The sequence below is a fragment of the Odocoileus virginianus genome, chromosome 3, assembly GCF_023699985.2.
Source record: "Odocoileus virginianus isolate 20LAN1187 ecotype Illinois chromosome 3, Ovbor_1.2, whole genome shotgun sequence".
NCBI lineage: Eukaryota > Metazoa > Chordata > Mammalia > Artiodactyla > Cervidae > Odocoileus > Odocoileus virginianus.
The window spans coordinates 90,689,284-90,708,861 of NC_069676.1; the positions used below are offsets into that span (position 1 = coordinate 90,689,284).

At 40.3% G+C, this 19,578-nt stretch overlaps 2 protein-coding genes across 3 annotated transcripts in view; one reads left to right on the plus strand and one right to left on the minus strand.

The window, feature by feature from the left end:
• Nucleotides 1-4,675, plus strand: part of LOC110126021 (2'-5'-oligoadenylate synthase 1-like) — a 33,284-nt gene extending 28,609 nt beyond the window's left edge. For both annotated transcript variants that reach the window (XM_070465851.1, XM_020875464.2), the window contains exons 8-9: nt 2,784-2,993; nt 3,693-4,675. In XM_070465851.1, coding sequence (XP_070321952.1) covers nt 2,784-2,993; nt 3,693-3,849 — 367 coding nt within the window. In that variant the 3' untranslated portion in view covers nt 3,850-4,675. The remainder of the gene's footprint in view (nt 1-2,783; nt 2,994-3,692) is intronic.
• A 5,287-nt stretch (nt 4,676-9,962) lies between these two features.
• Nucleotides 9,963-19,578, minus strand: part of LIX1 (limb and CNS expressed 1) — a 52,548-nt gene continuing 42,932 nt past the window's right edge. Inside the window, exons 5-6 of the mRNA XM_020875466.2 lie at nt 15,183-15,260; nt 9,963-12,967 (exon numbers count right to left, since the gene is read on the minus strand). Of these exons, the coding sequence (XP_020731125.1) occupies nt 12,680-12,967; nt 15,183-15,260 (366 nt within the window). The 3' untranslated portion in view covers nt 9,963-12,679. The remainder of the gene's footprint in view (nt 12,968-15,182; nt 15,261-19,578) is intronic.

Here is a 19,578-nt window from a genome sequence, read left to right on the forward strand (position 1 = left end):
CTTCCACGGTAGCCAGTTCTAACAGCAGAGTTGTCCTCTGAGGAGATGCGCAGCCTCAAAAGTTGATGATGTGTCTGTTTTAGTATTTTTCCCTCACTTTGGTAGCAACAGACTCTAATGTATAGTAAAGGGATGTGAGGGAGACTCAGATACTGGTTTTAAGTACTTTAAGATAAACTTTTGAAAAACAAAGAACTAGAATATAGTTTTATGAATTCTCCATTTGGCAGTAATAGCAGAGACAGGGGGGTTATTATAACATATTTATATATGGCCATTTTCTACATGGAATAAATCTTCATCTTTATATGAAGTTGTTAACAATCTTGATTTGTTCATCTGAATCACACACTCTGGTTACTCTTTTTATGTTTCTCTGTTTAATATTGATGATAACATTAGGCAGTTTGTTAAAACATACATGACTCCTGTGTAGTTACTGTCTATCTCTATGTATCTCTAACCATCCTATATATTTTTTTCTCTTTTGGTTGAGTAAAAGTTTATTAGTGAAAATAGAAAAAACTAGTGAAAACAGAAAAAAGAAATAAACCTTCTTACCTTGACAAGATTCTTGGTCAGATAACAAGCCTGGTTTTGAAATCTAACAAATTTTTTTTTTGTTTTTTTTGGTAATTGAAAGCATTTATAGGTCTGCAAGAAAAAACTTATCTGTTAATGTAGCAGAAAAATCATTCTAAGACTTAAAAAGGTGGTATTGTGGGGAATTTGGACCACATATGTTCCAATACGATAATTGGTTTTCTATTTTGGGAAAGTAATCTGGCAATGTGTATTAAGTATTTATTATGTGTTAAAGATTTTAAAATATTTGAACCATTTGTCAACTTAATTCCCCTCTGAGTTTAAAAAAAAAGGTAAAAGTCAGAAGTAAAAAAATATTTCTTATTATTTGATTTTAAAAGAAGAATTGAGGCCATTTGTATTAAAATGTCATTAAAAAGGAGTATGCAAAATAAAGATTTTTAAAAGAGAGATCAGAAATACTTAGATGAACTATGCTTACAGAAAATAAATCACATAAAAAAGTAATTTGTATAAGCATACTCAGAATAGTGCTACTAAAGGTAATGAAAATTGGCAAGGAAAATTTCCCTGAGATGCAAGTAAATTTGTCCTATAATTTTGATGAACTACTATTCAAGAAAAGTTTGGGAAACAAGGAAACATTTACATGAAACAATTTCAAATGACTAAAACAGGATACAAAATAATATGAACACATATCAGAGCTATATAAATATATTTATAATAATGGTATAAAAATGTGAAGTAAAATAGTTCAATGCTTATTAAGTCTCCCCCACCCCCACTATATTTTCTTTCATAAAATGTGAAGAGCATCTCCTGCTTGAGTAACGTTCAACCATGATTTACTTTGGGCATTTGGGAGCATCAGTAGAAATGGATTTTAAATCTTGTGTTCATTGTTGTCAACCCCTGAGGGAAAATCACAGGAACTGAGCTACTGATCATTTGAAATCACTGAAATGATTCACTATTCATTACCAGGACAAGAGGTTTTGTCTACTTTTAGTTTTTTCTTTTTCCTTAATTGAGGTAAAAACAAATGTATAACGCAATAGTAGGAAAATGCTACTCTGTTTCCCCTAAATTCTATTAGAGGAAAAAAATTGCATAAATTTGCAATATACCATCAAAAGATATTTCTATGGCTAATGAATGCCAAGGCAGTAAAAACACATATTTGGATATCAACCACCATGAAATCCTAAAATTCTCATGTTGGATTTTTTCCTCTTTTCCTCCCAAGTTTGTTTATCAACTTTCATTTTTTCCCCTGATATATAAACTACAATTTAAAAGACTTAATGTAAAAAAAGCAAACAAGTTTCTTTCTTCATCCTCAATCCCCAATTCCCAACAATGTGTTTAGAGCATATTCTCCAAGTTTGTTTTTGTGTATGCTTAATTTTTTAAAATGTATTTGCTGTTTATTGTTTTAAATTTTTTTCAGTTAATCTATATTGTATCTTTAGATCTGTACATTGTGAGCTACCTTGCTTCTTGTACAGGACAACACTGTCTAAAATAGAATGTGAGGTTCAAATATGAGCCTCATATGCGACATGATAATATTCTAGTAGCCACATTAAAAAGGTAAAAAGTAATAGGCGAAATTAATTTTAATATTTACCCAGTATATCCAAAATGTTATCTTTACAATATGAAATCAATGAAAAAATTATTTGAATATTTTACTTTCTTTATATTTCTTGAAAATATAGTATATACTTAAACTAGCCACATGTCAAATGTTCATATCCACATATGGCTGGAGGCTGCCATTTTGGACAGTGTAGTAGGACATGTACCATGAAATCATCTAATTAGTCCTCTACTGATGAACATTCCAATTTTACTATTTCAAACAATGAAATAAAAAACATACTTTTGCTTATATCTGTCTTTGAGTACTTGTAGATGTTTCTACAGAGTGAATTCACAGAAGTAAAAAATGCTAGATCAAAAGGATGGAACAGGTCAAATTTTAATAGAATTGACTCCAAAAAATACTTTATTAATTTAGAGTCTCACCAATAGTGTGTTCATCTCCTCACAAACTCACCAATGTTGAATATTATAATTCCTGTTTTTCGCCAATCTGATTGGTGGAAATATTGTTATTATTTGGTAAGTAGTGGGATTGAGAATGAAATTTCTTCTTCTGTTAATTGCCTTTAGGATTTTTCTCATAACTAAATAAACTTGTCTTCACTTTCTGGATTCATTCTGTCTAGATTTCGGAGACTTCCCTCCTCTTACTCATTGGAGCTCCTCACCATATATATCTGGGAACGGGCGGAGAAGCCCCTGTCTTTCAGCCTGTTGCAGGGACTGAGGGCAGTCCTCAAACTTCTGGTTCAATATGTAGATATCGACGTGGTTTGGCACAGACACTATCATCGCAAGTTCCCCGTTTTTGTAAAAGTTAACCAGAAGCGCACAAGGTAACTATTTATCTTCCCTACCCCCTTAGGATATAGGAAATGGACTTGTCATCAAGGAAGGGAGTCTGGAGCAAAGAGTAGCTTTAATGGGATTCAGTGTAAATGAGACGGCCCTGATTACTACGAAGTCATTTCCTTTAATTGCTTCTCACAGAACTTTAATTCTAAAGTGCGAATTAGGAGGAATTTGAGCAAAACGAATAGAATGTGGTTATAGACAACAAGTGAAGTGGAAAAGGAAGACCCAATCCAGGGAGGACAGACTTCCTCAGGTGGGAAGGGAAAATGAGTAGGAGTCAGGGTTGGTGGGGTAGAAGCAAGAGGCTGTTTTCCAACAGGCGTGGTTGGTCCTCCCATGGTTCCCAGAGATTCCTTTTCTTAACAGAATTCCATCTTTAACTCCGACATTACTCTCTCCTACCAATATGGCGTCTCTGGTGGTTCAGACGGTAAAGAGTCCTCCTGCAATGCAGGAGACCTGGGTTCAATTCCTGAGTTGGGAAGATCCCCTGGAGGAGGGCATGGCAACCCACTCTAGGGTTCTTGCCTGGAGAATCCCATGGACAGAGGAGCCTGGAAGGCTGCAGTTCATGGGGTCGCAAAGAGTCGAATAGGACTGTAAGCACACAGCACAACCATCTGGCAAATTGAAACCGGTTTAGAAATGGAGAGTGGGAGGTTTGTTTTGCTTTGTTTTAGGCCATTCATTTTAGACCCTGTAAATCCTACTGTCAACGTGTGTGACACCTGCAATGCCTGGGATGAAGTTGCTCATGTGGCGAAACTCAGTTTGCGGAAGCCTCTCTTCAGCGGAGTGAGAGCTGAGCCCCCCTGGCTTTTCACAGATGCCTGGTGAACTGGGTGAGGAGCTACTTACAGTCCTTGAGTTTCTATGGAAAAATAAAAAGGGTTCAAAACATGTTGCCAAGAAGAACACTCTGGATGAAAGGCAATGTGAAGAAAGTTGTCTAAGTTTAATTCACCACTTTAGTGAACCCAATCTTCAATAAACATCGCTTAAGATAAAAGGATCTGTCTCAGCTTTTAAGAGAACTGAATTCCCCTCCCCCATTTTTTGGATTCACTTGCTTTGGCGGCCTTGTGACCAAAAACATTGAGGAAAAAAAAAAAAATCCAAGTGTTGACAGTAAACAAATAAATTAAATCCCCAGATCCATTGAGAGAGGATTAACTGAAAGGGTAAAATAGCTCCCATTTTTTAGTTTTAGTTCATTGAAGTTTCAGGTTGACTTTTTAAAAAAAAATATTTTGTTTTTAGTTATTTGGCTCTATCAGTCTTGGTGGCATGAGGGTTCTTTCTTGGAGCCTGCAGGCTCTATAGTTGTGGCATGTGGGCTTAGTTGCCCTGCAGCATGTGGGATCTTAGTTCCCTGACCAGGGATCCAACCCGAGTCCCCTGTATTGGAAGGCAGATTTTTAACCCCTGGACCACCAGGGAAGTCACTCCTGTTAACTTTTCAATTCTGACAACCAGGTACTTCCCTGGGTCACCTGCATTTTCAGATTTTCACTATGAAAACCTGCTCACACTAAGTACTGCCTATTTACTTCCAAACATCATCTAGCTAATTACTACATGGAAATATGGAAATATCTGAGAGATACACAAGAGATTGCCTCAGAATAAATTGTTTCCAAAAGCATTTTATGGCTACCTGCGTCATAACTCCTGGGTCAGAATGGAGCTGTACTTAAGGTTCACACGTTGCTCAACTATGAGTTGGGTAAGCAAACTCTGTAGGCTATTGCACTGTCCAGTTTTGCCACAACTGTTTTTCATTGTTGGGATCCACTGTTTTCTTTTTTATTAAAAGCATTAGCAGCCACTGATAATGAAAGCCAGGGCCCACCAGAAATAGACCAGAGGAAGTTTCCTGACTCCCCAGCATAGCAACAATTCATCAGCACTGAAGATAAATGAAGTGTGACTGCAGAGTGGTGCCAGTGATTGGGCTTCTCCACACAACAGAACTCTTTACATACAAATGAGCACCATTCCCTCGGGCCAGTCCTCAGAGAACCTGTATGCTTATTGCAGTGATGTGATTGGTCTGGAAACACTTTTAGATTTCCCCTCCAGGGGGAAAATGTTCTTTTGAACATCCTTAATGGTGACAAAAATTGTCCTTTGAGGGTGAATTTGATTTTTGGAAATGGTACAATGTATTCAGAGTGAACATCTGGTCTACCCAGAATCCTGTTCCCCAGCTAGTAGTTGGAGAGATGGCATTTCTTCTATTGTTCACTCTGTCTCTGAAGTCTCTTGAGGAGAAACAGTTTCAAAAGTGTCTTAGGAAATGGCCACATTTTCCCTGTGTTCCTATCTGAACCCGTATTTACCTGAGGTGACTATGGCTCCCCAACCTGGTCCAAGTCATGGAGGTGGGACTGCTTCATCACTAGTTCCAGGAGGGCAGACCTGAGGCTTGGGTGACTGAGTCAACTGAAACACCACTATGGCCCTCAGTTCTGGATTCACCACTGCTGGGAAGAGAATTTCTCCCTCTGCTACGATGTGAGGATGAAACTGCTGGCCTCCATCTTACTGCTCCGAGGGGAGAGAGCCTTGCTAAGAATGGAGCCAACACAAAAGAAAGGATATTTGAGAAATGAGTAGTGACACAAATGAATGTGTACACATGTACATATCTGTATAATGAGAGAGATGAAGTGTTGGTTCATGCTCCTGGATCCAGATGTACTTGGAGCAAACACTGTCCTGGGACTCGTTTGTGTCAATAAATTCCCCCTTTGGAGCCAGTGAACTCCCCTTTTGGCTAGTAGACTTGATTTGGGTTTCTGCCTTGCTGCATGCATGCATGCTAAGTCGCTTCAGTTGTGTCCAACTCTTTGTGACCCCATGGACTGTAGCCTGCCAGGTTCCTCTGTCCATGGGATTCACAAGGCAAGAATAAGGGAGTGGGTTTTCATGACTTCCTCCAGGGGATCTTCCCCACTCAGGGATTGAACCTGTGTCTCCTGCTTTGCCTGTGGATTCTTTACAGCTGAAACATTTGGTAATCCTGACTAATTAGTGAGTGATTACTAACTAATCCCATAGAACAGAGCCAGGTCTAATGAAGGAATTAACTGATCAAGCAAGGAGTAAGGAAGGCACCAGGGACATTCAATGAATGTTCCTCAAGTAGAAATTTGGACTCAACTATTAGAACTAATACTTTCCTAATACCTGCTAAGCATTAGGACTAATAGTTGAAATAGTGAAATAAACCAGTCAGTTCAGGATCTCAATGTGCTTTCTGCTGACAAAAGAGACTGATTTTCTTCCTTCGCTCACATGAACTCAGAGGGCTATTCCCACAGAGGCGTTCGTGACAGAAATGTCTTTGGCAAAGACAGTGCTCTTGAGCATTGTCAAATTATGTTATTAGTTTCCCAAGGTGATTAATTTTTAAAAGTGCAACATTTATTTGAGATTATGAATTCTATCTGTAAACATAGAATTCTATGTCCCTCTGTGGTCATACCTCCTGTGGAACATGAAAACACAGGAATTTATGTGGAGGGGAGGAAAAACACAAAGGTTAGCACATAATGCATAAATTTGTTGCAGATTTGGGAAGGACTCCTGACTGATGTGAGAGCTTACATTGGAGTGGAGGGGGCAATGAGTGGGCAGAAATCTAACTCTCTTGCCAGTCTTAAGTCCAGTTTCCTCAGCAGCATTTCTGTTGCTTCTATTTCTATTGTTTTGCCTCATGTCAGTTTTCTTGGTCTCTTCTCAGGAGGAAAAGTCCAGGTAAATCTAGAGTCATTTTGCTCTGAAATTAGTAAGGTGAGATTTCTTTGGCTGCAAAGTGAGTGATCCAGTCAGATAAAGAGTAAGTAAATTTACCGCAGGGGGTGTGGGCCAGCCGCTCTTCCTGTTTCCTCGTGGGCCTCCTAGTCTCACCTTCAACTTGTGTTTCTGTCTCTTTTTGCATCTGCTGTCTACACCGACCACCTTCTTCTCTTCCTACTGACCAGCTTCCTCTTTTGATGCATCATTCCTTCTTCCTCATCTCTTCAACCTGCACAGCACTCGTCAACCTGACTCTTCCAATTTCAGCTCCCATCTTGAACTGCCAAATTCCTTCCATGTTTCTTGGTTCATATTCCTGAGGGGGATGGACTGTCAGTCCAGTTTGCAGTTTTGAGCCAGGTTGCCCAGAATCACTGGCTAGCTATGGGCATCTGAGATCAGGATGGGGCAGTGGGGTGGGGGCATCCAAAGAGGACACCAAAGAGGTAGGAAACTGTAGGGGTGGGAGAGTGCAGCTCCACATCTGATGCTTGTGTCTTTCTCTGCAGGGCCTGCAGAAAGGCTTCAGTTCAGTTCAGTCACTCAATCATGTCCGACTCTTTGCGACCCCATGAATCTCAGCATGCCAGGCCTCCCTGTCCATGACCAACTCCTGGAGTCCACCCAAACCCATGTCCATCGAGTCAGTGATGCCATCCAAATATCTCATCCTCTGTCGTTCCCTTCTTCTCCTGCCCCCAATCCCTCCCGGCATCAGGGTCTTTTCCAATGAGTCAACTCTTCACATGAGGTGGCCAAAGTATTGGAGTTTCAGCTTCAGCATCAGTCCCTCCAATGAACACCCAGGACTGATCTTCTTTAGGATGGACTGGTTGGATCTTTTTGCAGTCCAAGGGACTCTCAAGAGTCTTCTCCAACACCATAGTTCAAAAGCATCAATTCTTCGTAGCTGCCATTTTTAGGTCATCCAATGTTCCTATTTCTAGTGATGCCAGTTGTTAGAAATTTTCAAAGTGTTTGTAGGATAGGCAAGAAGAAAAGCACTTCTTCAGTAAGTCAGAAAGTAGAAGAAGCTGTGATCCGAAGAAGAAACAAGTGATGGCAAGGGGTGGGGTATTGTCAAGCTAATCTTGGGCTGGGGGTGGGGAGCAAAGAGAAAACAAAGGGACTCTCTGGAGACCCAGTTTGAGACGAAGAAATATGCTCTAGGGAGGTCTTCAGTAATATGCCTGAGACCCACAGCTGTCTCCCTTATTCTACTCTCCCCTGCCTACTACCTAGAGCCATATTATGTCCCATAGATCCATTTATAAGTTACCCTGTTGTTTATATGGGGTTTCCCAGGTGGCACAGTTGGTAAAGAATCTGCCTGCCAGTGCAGGAGATGCAAGAGACAGGTTTGATCCTTGGCTCAGGAAGATCCCCCAGTGTTCTTGCCTGGGAAATCCCATGGACAGAGAAGCCTGGTGGGCTACAGTCCATAGGGCCGCAACAAGTCGGACACGACTGAGCATGCATGCATACTGCATATATATATTTGTTTACATAGGCTCGTCTGGGAAACTTGCCATCATTTATGACCTTGCTTCTGTGGAAAAATGCATCGTTAGGATTGAATAACTGAATTACAAATGGACTTATGAAACATGCTTGCTGCTAAAATTGAGAACTGCCTATAAATAGATAGCAATCCAGGACTTTCACTTGGGAACCAACAATCACTAGAGAATCAACAGCTCTCAGGAAATACTTCGGCTTTCCTTTCCCACAACTTACTTTGCACCAAGAGAGAATGTGCTACCAGGATTGGGTGAGGTTTAAAGAAATTTAACCATAAGCTAATAGAAGATTTTCAAGGTTTCCAGTAAAGGGATTAAAGCTAATTCCAAATGTTGGAGCCAAAGTGATAAAAAGTGGGAGCTACTCTTTTGGGAAAGAAGAGGCAGCTAGCCTTTCTGCTTCTCTCTAGCTTCCAGGAGAGTAAAGAGGAAACCTCCCCTGTCCTCCTTTATTCCTTTCTGTACTCTCCACCAAGAGGCTGATTATGTTAGGCCAAGGCTGTGCTGCCTACTAAAGAATGTGCTAAGTAGCTCTTGGCCAAAAGAACTCAAATTTAAGTGTGATCAGAAACACCTGGTGAGGTGGTAACCATCCAGACTCTCCTGGAATTTGGTTAGCAGGTCTGGGCGTGGACCAGGACCTGTATTTTTAAAGGATGATTCTGGTACAGGTAGTTTGTATGTCATATTTGAGAAAAAGCCTGGACCTGGAAGAGAATCTGGGCTCTCCTGCTAAGATAGGTGTGTGTGTGAACACACGCTTGCCCATCTTTAGTTCTGGGCTCCAGGAAAGCCTCTTGCCCAAGCAAAAGGTTTTGCTCCTACCTAGATCAGAAGAGCTCAATGTTTTTAATTTGGGGCCAGTGCCAAGTTAAGTAATAGCTCCCACTAGTTAGGCTGAAGGCCTTTGAGCCAGAACTTCCTCATGGTTCTCAACCTTATCGAACACTGGAACTACCCTACCTGGGACCTCTAAAAAATACTGGTGGCTGGGTCCCACTTCCAGAGAGTCTGATTTCATTAATATGGGGATAGTCTGAATAGCTAGGATCTATTAAATCTCCTTGAATATTTTTAATGTGAACCAAAGTTGAAAACTACTATGGTAGGGAAAATAATTTTCATTTCCCTGGAGCTCTGGCTAAAAATAATCTTAATATTCACCCTTTAACATGGTGGACACCATAGAAGAAATCTTGAGTTTTGCATTTCTGCAAGGTAAAACAAAACAAAAATCAACAATATATAAGAGCTAATATCTTAAATAGTCTTTACCTGTAAACATAGTCAAGGGTAATAAAAATATTCTTAGTCTGGCTTCTTCTGTCATTTGACAAGAAAGAAAGGCATGGTGTGATATAACTGAGAACCCTCTAAAGTATTTCAGAGATAATGTCAACTACAACAATGCTCCTGATGTTAAACACTTTCTCTAAGGAAATTGAAAGGTGTTAAGCTTTTATGTTTTCTTTCTTGTTTTCCTGAGACCTAGCTGATCAGATTTATCATTGACATAGGTACAACATTTTAAGAATATCTATGGCTTGATTCTTTTCCTTTTCTAGAAATAGGTGAATGAATGTAACAGCGAACATATTGAACAAAAGGACAACCAAATTCTGATCATTAGAGGAACAATGACTTTATTAAATCTGTAATACTCTGATATGATCATACAAGTTAAATGACTAATTTTCTTTAAGCAGTTTTTTTCATAACAATCTGGGATATTTGGGTTTTGTGAAAATTAAACTATCTCTTGTCACAAGTCAGTGCAATTCTGTATTTAAGGATAATGACATTTGTCTCAGAGATAGGTTAATGGGACTATGTCTGAGTTAGGTTGGAGCTCTGCTGAAAAGTTAAGAAACTATAAGTAGACATGCAAAAATGAAGAGTTCTAAACTGGGGGTTCTTGGACAGGGCAATGAATGGATGTTGGGGAGGTTCACATATACTCTGAAACAGTCTGTGTAATTTTGAATGTAATTGTTTCATTCTATTTTCCTAGGATAAAGTCCATAGCTTCTATTAGATTCTCAAAGAATTTATAACCACAAACTGTTAGAACCCAGGGTTCTATATATTTAAGTAGAGAATCCTCCACTCCAGGCCCATTCAACACAGTGTGTTATTGAGAACAAGATATAGAAAATGAAAAATAATAATAGTCTACTTTGCTCTTCAACCCTGCTAGCCTCAAGGCCAGAATTGTAGATGTTTATGTGATATACCGACAGAGTTCTTAGCTGATACTGATTTGTGATAAATGAACATCAAAAGGAGTTGGTAAAGATTCTGACTTTTGCCTATTTTTCTGAAACTCCCACACCGTGGTGGGAAGAGTGGGCAGTTTTGACCAGCCAGGAAAAGTTGATAGTGGCCAAGCCAGAGCCTCTGCTTCCAGTGTACGGAATGGGTATAGTTTTTCTAATTGCCGGGCAGAGACTGCATTTAATATTTTCTAGCTGATTCCTGTTCCTGCATCTAGTTAGATAGTGTCAGCTTGAGGTGGTCATCGTTAAAGACTGCAAATGCTGTACAGATGTACCTACTTTTCATCACTCCTAACATGGGAAGCTGCAGCTTTTCTGAAATGATAAAGAGTGATGACTTCTTGAAAACATTGCTTTAAATAGGAAGTGATTTAACTTTAAAATGTATTCACTTACAGCTATTAATTCTAATTTCTATTTGGGAATTTCTCCTAGGTGACATTTAGCCTCATTATGGAGAGGGGAGGGATGTGATTTTTTTTGTTAAAACAATAGTTTAAATAAAATGTATCTAATATTATATAGTATTACTTCTGGAAGACATTTGAGTAGGGAAGGTATATAGCTAAACTTTTCTCTGGGGTGAGAAATATGATGTGTGAAGTTAATTTTTACTAATAAGGCTACTTCCAAAATACATTCTTAGTATACAGTTTCTTGGGGATTCAAGGAGTGACAATTAGCATTGTAGATATTTAGATATGAAGCTACAACTATCACATTTTTGTAAACATTAGTGTAATTATAATGGTTTCAGCTTTCATGAAAGTTAATGTGCATTTGCCTAAACAGGAAGAAAAGGAAATCTTATTGAAAATTGAGAAAACTGTTTTTATTAAATTTGACATTGGAGTAAATGCAAGATAATCCATCCCATGTTAAAAATAAGGAGCTATTTATAAGTGTTTAAAATTGGCACTGCTACCATTCTTAAATTTGAGTGACGAAGAACCATAAAAAATGGTTTGTATTTGCTTTTGGTTTTCTAGTCAGTTAATTGACCCAAGCCATTTTAAAAGAGAGATGGCAATCTTTTATCCCTTCTTTAAAGAAGAGTCCAGTAATTTAAACTGAAAAGTGACACTACGTTTGAGCTACTGGTGGTTTACGTTCTCGAACAACAGCAAAGGCAATTAATAATTCCTTTTCTCTAATGCAGGAGAAACAAATCAAATTTAAATATAAGTACTGTTAAATGCTAATGATTTTTCAAAATGTTTTAATCTTAGAAATGCCAGTAACTGTCCCCATTATAGACATATGACTCAGGTGGCAGACATAAAAATAAAGCAGTTCATCTATTTGCAAATTAAAAATGCACATGATTGATTGAGGACTCACAAAAACTGGGTATTAATTCTTCTTGAGGAAAACAACTGAGGGTGCTATCCTGGGTGACATTTATACCCATATGGAAGAGTGGGCTTTAAAAAAAAAATTGTTACAATGACATTTTAAGCCACATTACAATTATATAGTATTTTTCATACCATTACCACTTCAAAATCTTTGATAGTGGGATGTCCAGATAAAATCCCCACTGAAGTTTTATGTTACACCTGGTGGAGTGTAAATGATCTTGCAGCTGACAAAGCTTAAGAAGAAACTCTGACCCCTGGGTATTTTTAAAAATAATCCATATTGTTTATTTAATCCCAAGTATTTTTTAATTGCTATCATGCTACTTTCCCTAGTCCTGGCTGGTGTTCTTTTTGGAGTTGCTACACTGGTCCTTTCTTTGAAACAACATATGTAATCCAGCAAGGCACATGTCAACCAGGCTTCAGGTTGAAGCCAGGCACGGGAAATATTTTCCAAACAATCCTGTCGTCATCCTTTCGGCCTGAGGTGGAACTATTGAGGAAACTGCATTGAGGGGGACACTGGGTCCTATAAGGGTCCTACTACTCTTGAGATACTGTGCATGGGATAAGTGAGCAGAATTACTACCGCCTTCACGAAGCATCTAGAAGTGCTAAAGCCTCTGATGACCAAACCTCTCCGTGAGCTTCCTCATGGGAGAGTCCGGCTTCTGCCCACCTCGGGGGCAGCTGGGACCTGGTCTTGCTAGTGATAGCCACAGAGGGCCGTGAGGCTCAGCTGGTCATCACTGGGTGAAGAGGCGTCAGGATCACTGTAGATCTGCGTCAGGGCTAAACTCAGGATCTCTTTCTTTTCTTTGTAAAACCGTAGTTCTTGCCCTGCTTTCCTGGCTTCCTCCAGCTCCCTCAGGGCCATTCGCAGCTCTTGGGAGAGAATTCCCGGCGACTCCCGCTCCTTCATGATCCAGTCTAGGGCCATGTGGCTGCGCATCTTTTCATCCAGGGAGTACTGGGAATAGTAGGAGATGACTTCCTGGGAACCAAGAGATAAGGTCCAGAGCATCAGTAAAGAGCAACTGAAGTACCTGGGCTATGGCCTTCTGGCACTTCATTTCCTAGGCCTCCACCCCCCACCCCAGCACACAAACACCTGTGGGTATTCTACCAACAACCAAACCTCTCTGATCTTCATGAACTGAAGCCCAACCCCAGGACATACCTCTTAAAGAGAGAAATGCCTTAAGTTGGTACCCAAAGTAAAGGTCACTCCGGGTTGAATCAAAACCCGCCACCAGGAATGACCTAATATTGTCCACAGAACAGAGCTCTAACCTCACTGGAAAATATCTGTTCCTTTGAAACTGCATTCTTACAACAATTAGTATGAGCTTTACCTCATTTATTTATAACCCTTCTGCCCAACGTTAGCTCCTTTGGCAAGATAGAGGGAAACAGCTATACAGAAGGGTCTGGGCAGAACTGGGTTTGGTCACACCCATTGCAGAAAACAGGAAGCTTTCAATCAGGACCAGACTTCGATACCAGGAGAGTCAACTTCCTAACTGCTGTGTTGTTAGCATAAGGAAGATGACAGACTAAATTGTTCACAGTAACTATGGGAAGGACTTAAAAAATTATGGACTATAGGCATTATCATCATTGATACCGTAACGGTAACTTTGTGTGCATTGTCTCTTACTTTCTGCAGACAATGCAAAATTAGTCACTATCTTCCAATTCTATGTTTAAAATTTGCCAGTACATTGTAATGTCATATAAAAGTTTGATGAACACTCTTTAAGAAGACCTTGTGGAGTGGATGCATTGCTTATTTTTATTTTCAAGAACATATGGTATTTATTTATGACCTTAACAAATTAAAAACAATCACGGAAAAGTGTTTGTAACCAACTCGGCATGTTTCAAAGGCTTTTTATGAAATCAAAGGAAAAGAAAAAAAATAGCCAAAGCCATTGTCAGCTACTCATTTCTTTTCCATCTTTGACATTTTGAAAGCCAGGCTTTCTAGGCAAAGAACAACTAAAAACTCCTGGGGCAGTAGTGCATGGAAAACTTTTACATCCGCCCTCATCTTGCTAACTAGTAGAGGCTTTGCTCCTTATACAACTTCCTGATAGCAAATTCTCAAAAATAACTACTATCCTTGAGTCTAGTGGGATAAAGGCAGAATAAATCTTAAATGATAGTAGAGTGAGAACCATTAAGTGCATGGGAGGGGGTTTGCCTTCTCCAGCAAAAGAGGGGGCAGGGTGCTTTTCATAGGTAGCTGAGAAATAGTGAGACTCTGTCTCTGAAAAATAAAGAAGAAACTTCCAAATCCCAGAACTGAACCGATTGAAAAACAAAAAATTGAAGTGATGGAAATACCATGTCTCCCACCTTGATAATCAGTTCTGTTGCCCACCAGGAACATTTAGTGGGGGTGAGAAAAGTTCTGTTCTCGGTGAAGAGAGGAGGTTTGGAGGTGGTGCAGACTCACATTTCTTCCTGCTTTGAAGAGTGGGAGGGGGCACACTGCATGGAGTAGATGCCATATCTGGCTTAGGCACTAAGTGATCCCTCCATTCTAGCGTTCAGTACAGGTATCTAAGTCAGTCCTATGGCCAGCCAACATTCTTCTTAGTGTGTGTATGTGGTCAGGCCCTGACGCAACTGGACTGATATATCTAGATCTAAATCTAGATAGATATATCAGAGAGAGATATACCAGATAGATGTATCAGATATATATATATATGTGTGTGTCCACATATATGTTAGTATACCTATATATGTTGAACATATAGCTATGTGCATATAAATGCACATAAAGTTATATATACTTCTATATGTTAGTATATACATATATATATATATATATATATGTTAGTAGATATATAATTCCCTGGTGGCTCAGACAGTGAAATATCTGTCTGCAATGAGGGAGATCTGGGTTTGATCCCTGGGTTGGGAGGATCCCCTGGAGGAGGGCATGGCAACCCACTCCAGTATTCTTGCCTGGAGAATCCCATGGACAGAGGAGCCTGGCGGGCTAGAGTCCGGAGGGTCTCAAAGAGTTGGACGCAATGAAGAGACTAAGCGCAACACACATATATAAATATCCTCTGCTCTTAATAAATAAGGTACTAACCAGAGAAAAATTCAAATAAAGGAACCTCGGTGGAAGATGATTAGCCATCTGCTCAGTCCATACAACACAGACCTGCTTTTTACTGGAAAAATCTCACCTGTCGGGAACATTTTGTTTCACGAAGGGCTTTGAGGCTTCCGTTCCAGTGCAATAGTTGGAAAATGGTCATAAGCTCCTATAAAACCCAAATGCTTTTCATTAGTCTCAAAGTAGAAATGTGAAAGAAAGTGCCTCAGTGATTGCTGAAGAGGTCATAACTCTAATCCTCAACTCTATCGGGAAAATGGAATATACAATACTGTCAGAACACTTTGAGACTTTTCAAATACCACAGTCGTAAGCTTCCGGAGCGTTTTTCCTTCCCTCCTCTGTTTTATCTATATTTGGCATGAACTATTAAATAATGGACAAATACCTCTCAACAGTGTAAACACATATGCTGTAACAATTTTATACCCAGGAAGTTATATAAATATACCAGCACATCTTCAAATAATGTGTAGGCAAGGCTATTCATTGCATCATTTTAGAAAAATTGTCTGAGACTGGCAATATCTTAAATGTTCATTTTTAAAGGAATGGTTAAATGAAATGTTTACAAAAAGGAATGGTTAAATTCTGAAGTGTAGAAGAATATAGCACCCCCAAATATGCAACTTTGGTGTATTGATTATTTTGAGCTGTAACTACTTAAAAAACCACAGAGTAAGAGGCTTTCTCTGAACTCCCCTTATCTCCCAAACGACAGATCCTCCAAAAGGAATTTAATTGCTATAAAACCCTTCTCCAGGAGTTTCATCAACCAGGGAATACTGACACTTATCCCAGAAGTAGAAACTGAAGCCCACTCCACGCTCCGCCAAACTTTGTCACTATCATATCTCCTGTCTATTCTTCTAAGGATCAATTCGCCTTTCTTAAAGATTATCTCCTCTCTCCTAAGGGGCTCCCCTGGTGGCTCAGCAGTAAAGAGTCTGCCTGCCAATGCAGGAGACCTAAGAGACACGGGTTCGACCCCCGGGTCATGAAGATCCCCTGGAGAAGGAAATGGCAGCCCATTCAAGTATGCTTGCCTGGGAAACCCCATGGACAGAGGAGCCCGGTGGAGCCTGGCGGGCTATAGTCCGTGGGTTGCAAAGATTCAGACATGACTGACTGGCTGAGCAGGCACATGTGCGCTTTCCTGAGAGGCCCACACCCCGTCTGCCTTCCGTTTAAGATGGTATTCAATCCTGAATTCTAAGCCACCTGTGGAGTTCCTCATTTTTCCCTGAGTATCTCTCACACATACATGAGGTGTGCTTCTGTTTTTCTCTTCTTAGTCTTCCTTTCATTACAGGAGTCTCAGCTAAGAATTCAGAAGGATAAAAGAAAATGATCCTTCCTCGTTTACAACATGGTCATCCTACCAAATACAATGCAATCACAAAGGGTGAGAAGGCTCTATCGTTCTAACACAAAGAGTCTCTGTGAGGTGTTAAAAGCAAGGTGTCCAACATGTAAACTGTGTGCTGGTACTTGAGTAAGAATTAGAAGATGCCTATAAATATTTGCTTATAAATGCCTAGAAGAGTTCTGACAAGATACAAAAGAATCTGGGAACATGAGTCGCCTCGGGGGAGAAAAATGCAGGGAGACTTTTCTCTGACACTCTTTGTACCTTTTGAGCTTTGAACCATGTGACAATATGCCGTATGAAAATAATTTAAATTTTAAAAAATTTAGGCCAAAAAGTAAATATAGAGCATACAATGGACAAACTACAGAAACTGTAGAATACCACTGAGTTTATAAATTCAGTCAAGAAAATGCCTTAAAATATGACCATTAAGGATGAAGTGACGTTAAACCCACCCACGGTTTTCACATTCAACGGCCAGGGTTGAGCACAGCGTTTAGCCTTTCTATCAACAGCATCCTTTCCCTGCCTGATGCCGAGTGCAAGCTAACATGTGTTCAACATACTGAAGATTTCATTTTTCCAATCTGATTAGGATTAGCGGTCTTCCAGACGGCAATGGCACTCCACTCCAGTACTCTTGCCTGGAAAACCCCATAGGCAGAGGAGCCTGGTAGGCTGTGGTCCATGGGGTCGCGAAGAGTCAGACATGACTGAGCAACTTCACTTTCACTTTTCACTCTCATGCATTGGAGAAGGAAATGGCAACCCACTCCAGTGTTCTTGCCTGGAGAATCCCAGGGATGGGGGAGCCTGGTGGGCTGCCGGCTATGGGGTCGCACAGAGTCGGACACGACTGAAGTGACTTAACAGTAACAGTAATAGTAACACTGAAGTTACCTGCATTTTTTTTTCTTTCTTTTTTGATCAGAGAAACATCTACAGTGGATTAGTGGTAGTACAAACCACAGTCACATACCTATTGGAAAATAACAATACAGTTAAGGAACTTCCTGGTCATGAGACAAGTTATGAAAGCTTAACATTTGAACAGATGTCTTATCCCCATTCAAAAACAAAGTGGACTTTTGTCTTTATGTCTGCTTGCTCTGGAAAATGTTTTCACTATGAAATCTGGAGACATAAGCTCAGTTTGAGATTACAGTTACCTTAAAATTATGAGGTAAAATTTAAAGAGATAAGATCATCAGAACACATATTCTCATGTCTAAATGTCTCATGTCCGAATAGCACTATTCTCACGTTTAAATTGCCATTAGAATGTAATGCTTTTCTTCTTTTTGGTTTGGGATTTTGTGTATGTATTACTACACAGTGAGCATCGCAAGAACACACGCCGTTAGTTGCTCAGTTGTGTCTCACTCTTTGCGACCCTATGGACCGTAGCCCGCCAGGTCCCTCTGTCCGTGGAATTCTCCAGGCAAGAACAGGAGTGGGTTGCCATTCCCTTCTCCAGGGGATGTTCCCAATGCAGGGATCAAACCTGGGTCTCTCACACTGCAGGCAGATTCTGTCTGAGACTCCAAGGAAGCCCAAGAACAGACAGAGACCTTGGGAAAAGCAAAACCACGTGTCTCCATTAATTAAAACATGACAGGGACAGCAGCTGAGCCACACCCTGACCCCATGTCTGCCCAGGGTCCTCAGTCCAGTGCCAGGGGAACTCACCCTTCTTATGATTCCTCTCCACTTCTCTCTGCCCCATCCAGATTTCCACTCTGTCACATCACTATGCTACGTTGCAAAAGAGAGAGTCTTTTGTTCCATAACCAAATCCATAATCTAACCTGGCTCCCAACACTGCCTCTTATCAAGATAACCCCAGTGGCTGAGGAAGGTAAACTCGTGTTACTATCCCTTTCTATCCCCTCAGGCCTGCTCACTGAATGCTTTGTGGACATAAAAAATGGCTAGGAATGATCTTTAGGCTCTGATATGAAGTACTCTCCATGGTGTTACAGGAGGGACAATATTGACAAATGTTTTATGATGTTTCATTGTAAGACTCAAATTATGTATTTTATTGTATATGTCCATTTCCTTAAAGAAGAAAATGAATGCCACTCCACTCCTTTCCTTTTCCTGCAATCTTCATGTAATGTCGACAACCCAGAAAGATGTACTGAATTTATTCTGTGGCTTCAGTAACCCTCCTGGCATCGTCCTTGCATCCATGTGGCCCAGTTTGAGAAACAACTGGCATCATCCTTGCATCCATGTGGCCCAGTTTGAGAAACAACCTATTGCTAACAGAGCTCTTAATTCCATCCTCTGATAACTGTTGCCTTCATAATATATTTTTCCTCCAATGTCCCTAAGCTTTCGTTCCTACCTATGAGCCAAGCCCCTGATCCAGATAAATTTCTGTTGCATCACTCAGCAACCCTCCTAACACTGTGGAACCCACGATTCTGTGAACAGAACTGGGAATCTTTCTCATATCCCTTGGCAACCTACGCGTCTCATAAAACTTCGCCACCGAGACTTGAGCTGTTTTTGTCTGCAGGAGGAGGATTATCCTCTTCACCCCCTCTGGTTTGTCTAAATTTCTATCCTATCATCAAGCAATTGTTTCTTCTGCTGTAACACAACAGCCTCTTCTTCACTGCGGCTCTTGTCCCTAAATCCCCCAGGAAAGATAACCTTCTTTTACCTTCTTACTTTGTGTGTGTTTGCCCTCCTCTCTGGAGCTAATGAATCTTACCATTGTCATATGAAGTATACTGAAATATTTCCACATTCTCCCTGTCCCATTTCTTTATTTCCCCTCACATGACCAAGAATTGATGCTTTTGAACTGTGGTGTTGGAGGAGACTCTTGAGAGTCCCTTGGACTGCAAGAAAATCCAACCAGTCCATCCTAAAGGAGATCAGTCCTGGATATTCATCGGAAGGACTGATGCTGAAGCTGCAACTCCAATACTTTGGCCACCTGATGCACAGAGCTCATTTGAATAGACCCTGATGTCAGGAAAGATTGAAGATAGGAGGAGAAGGGGACGACAGAGGATGAGTTGGTTGGATGGCATTACCGACTCAGTGGACACGAGTTTGAGTAAACTCCGGGAGTTGG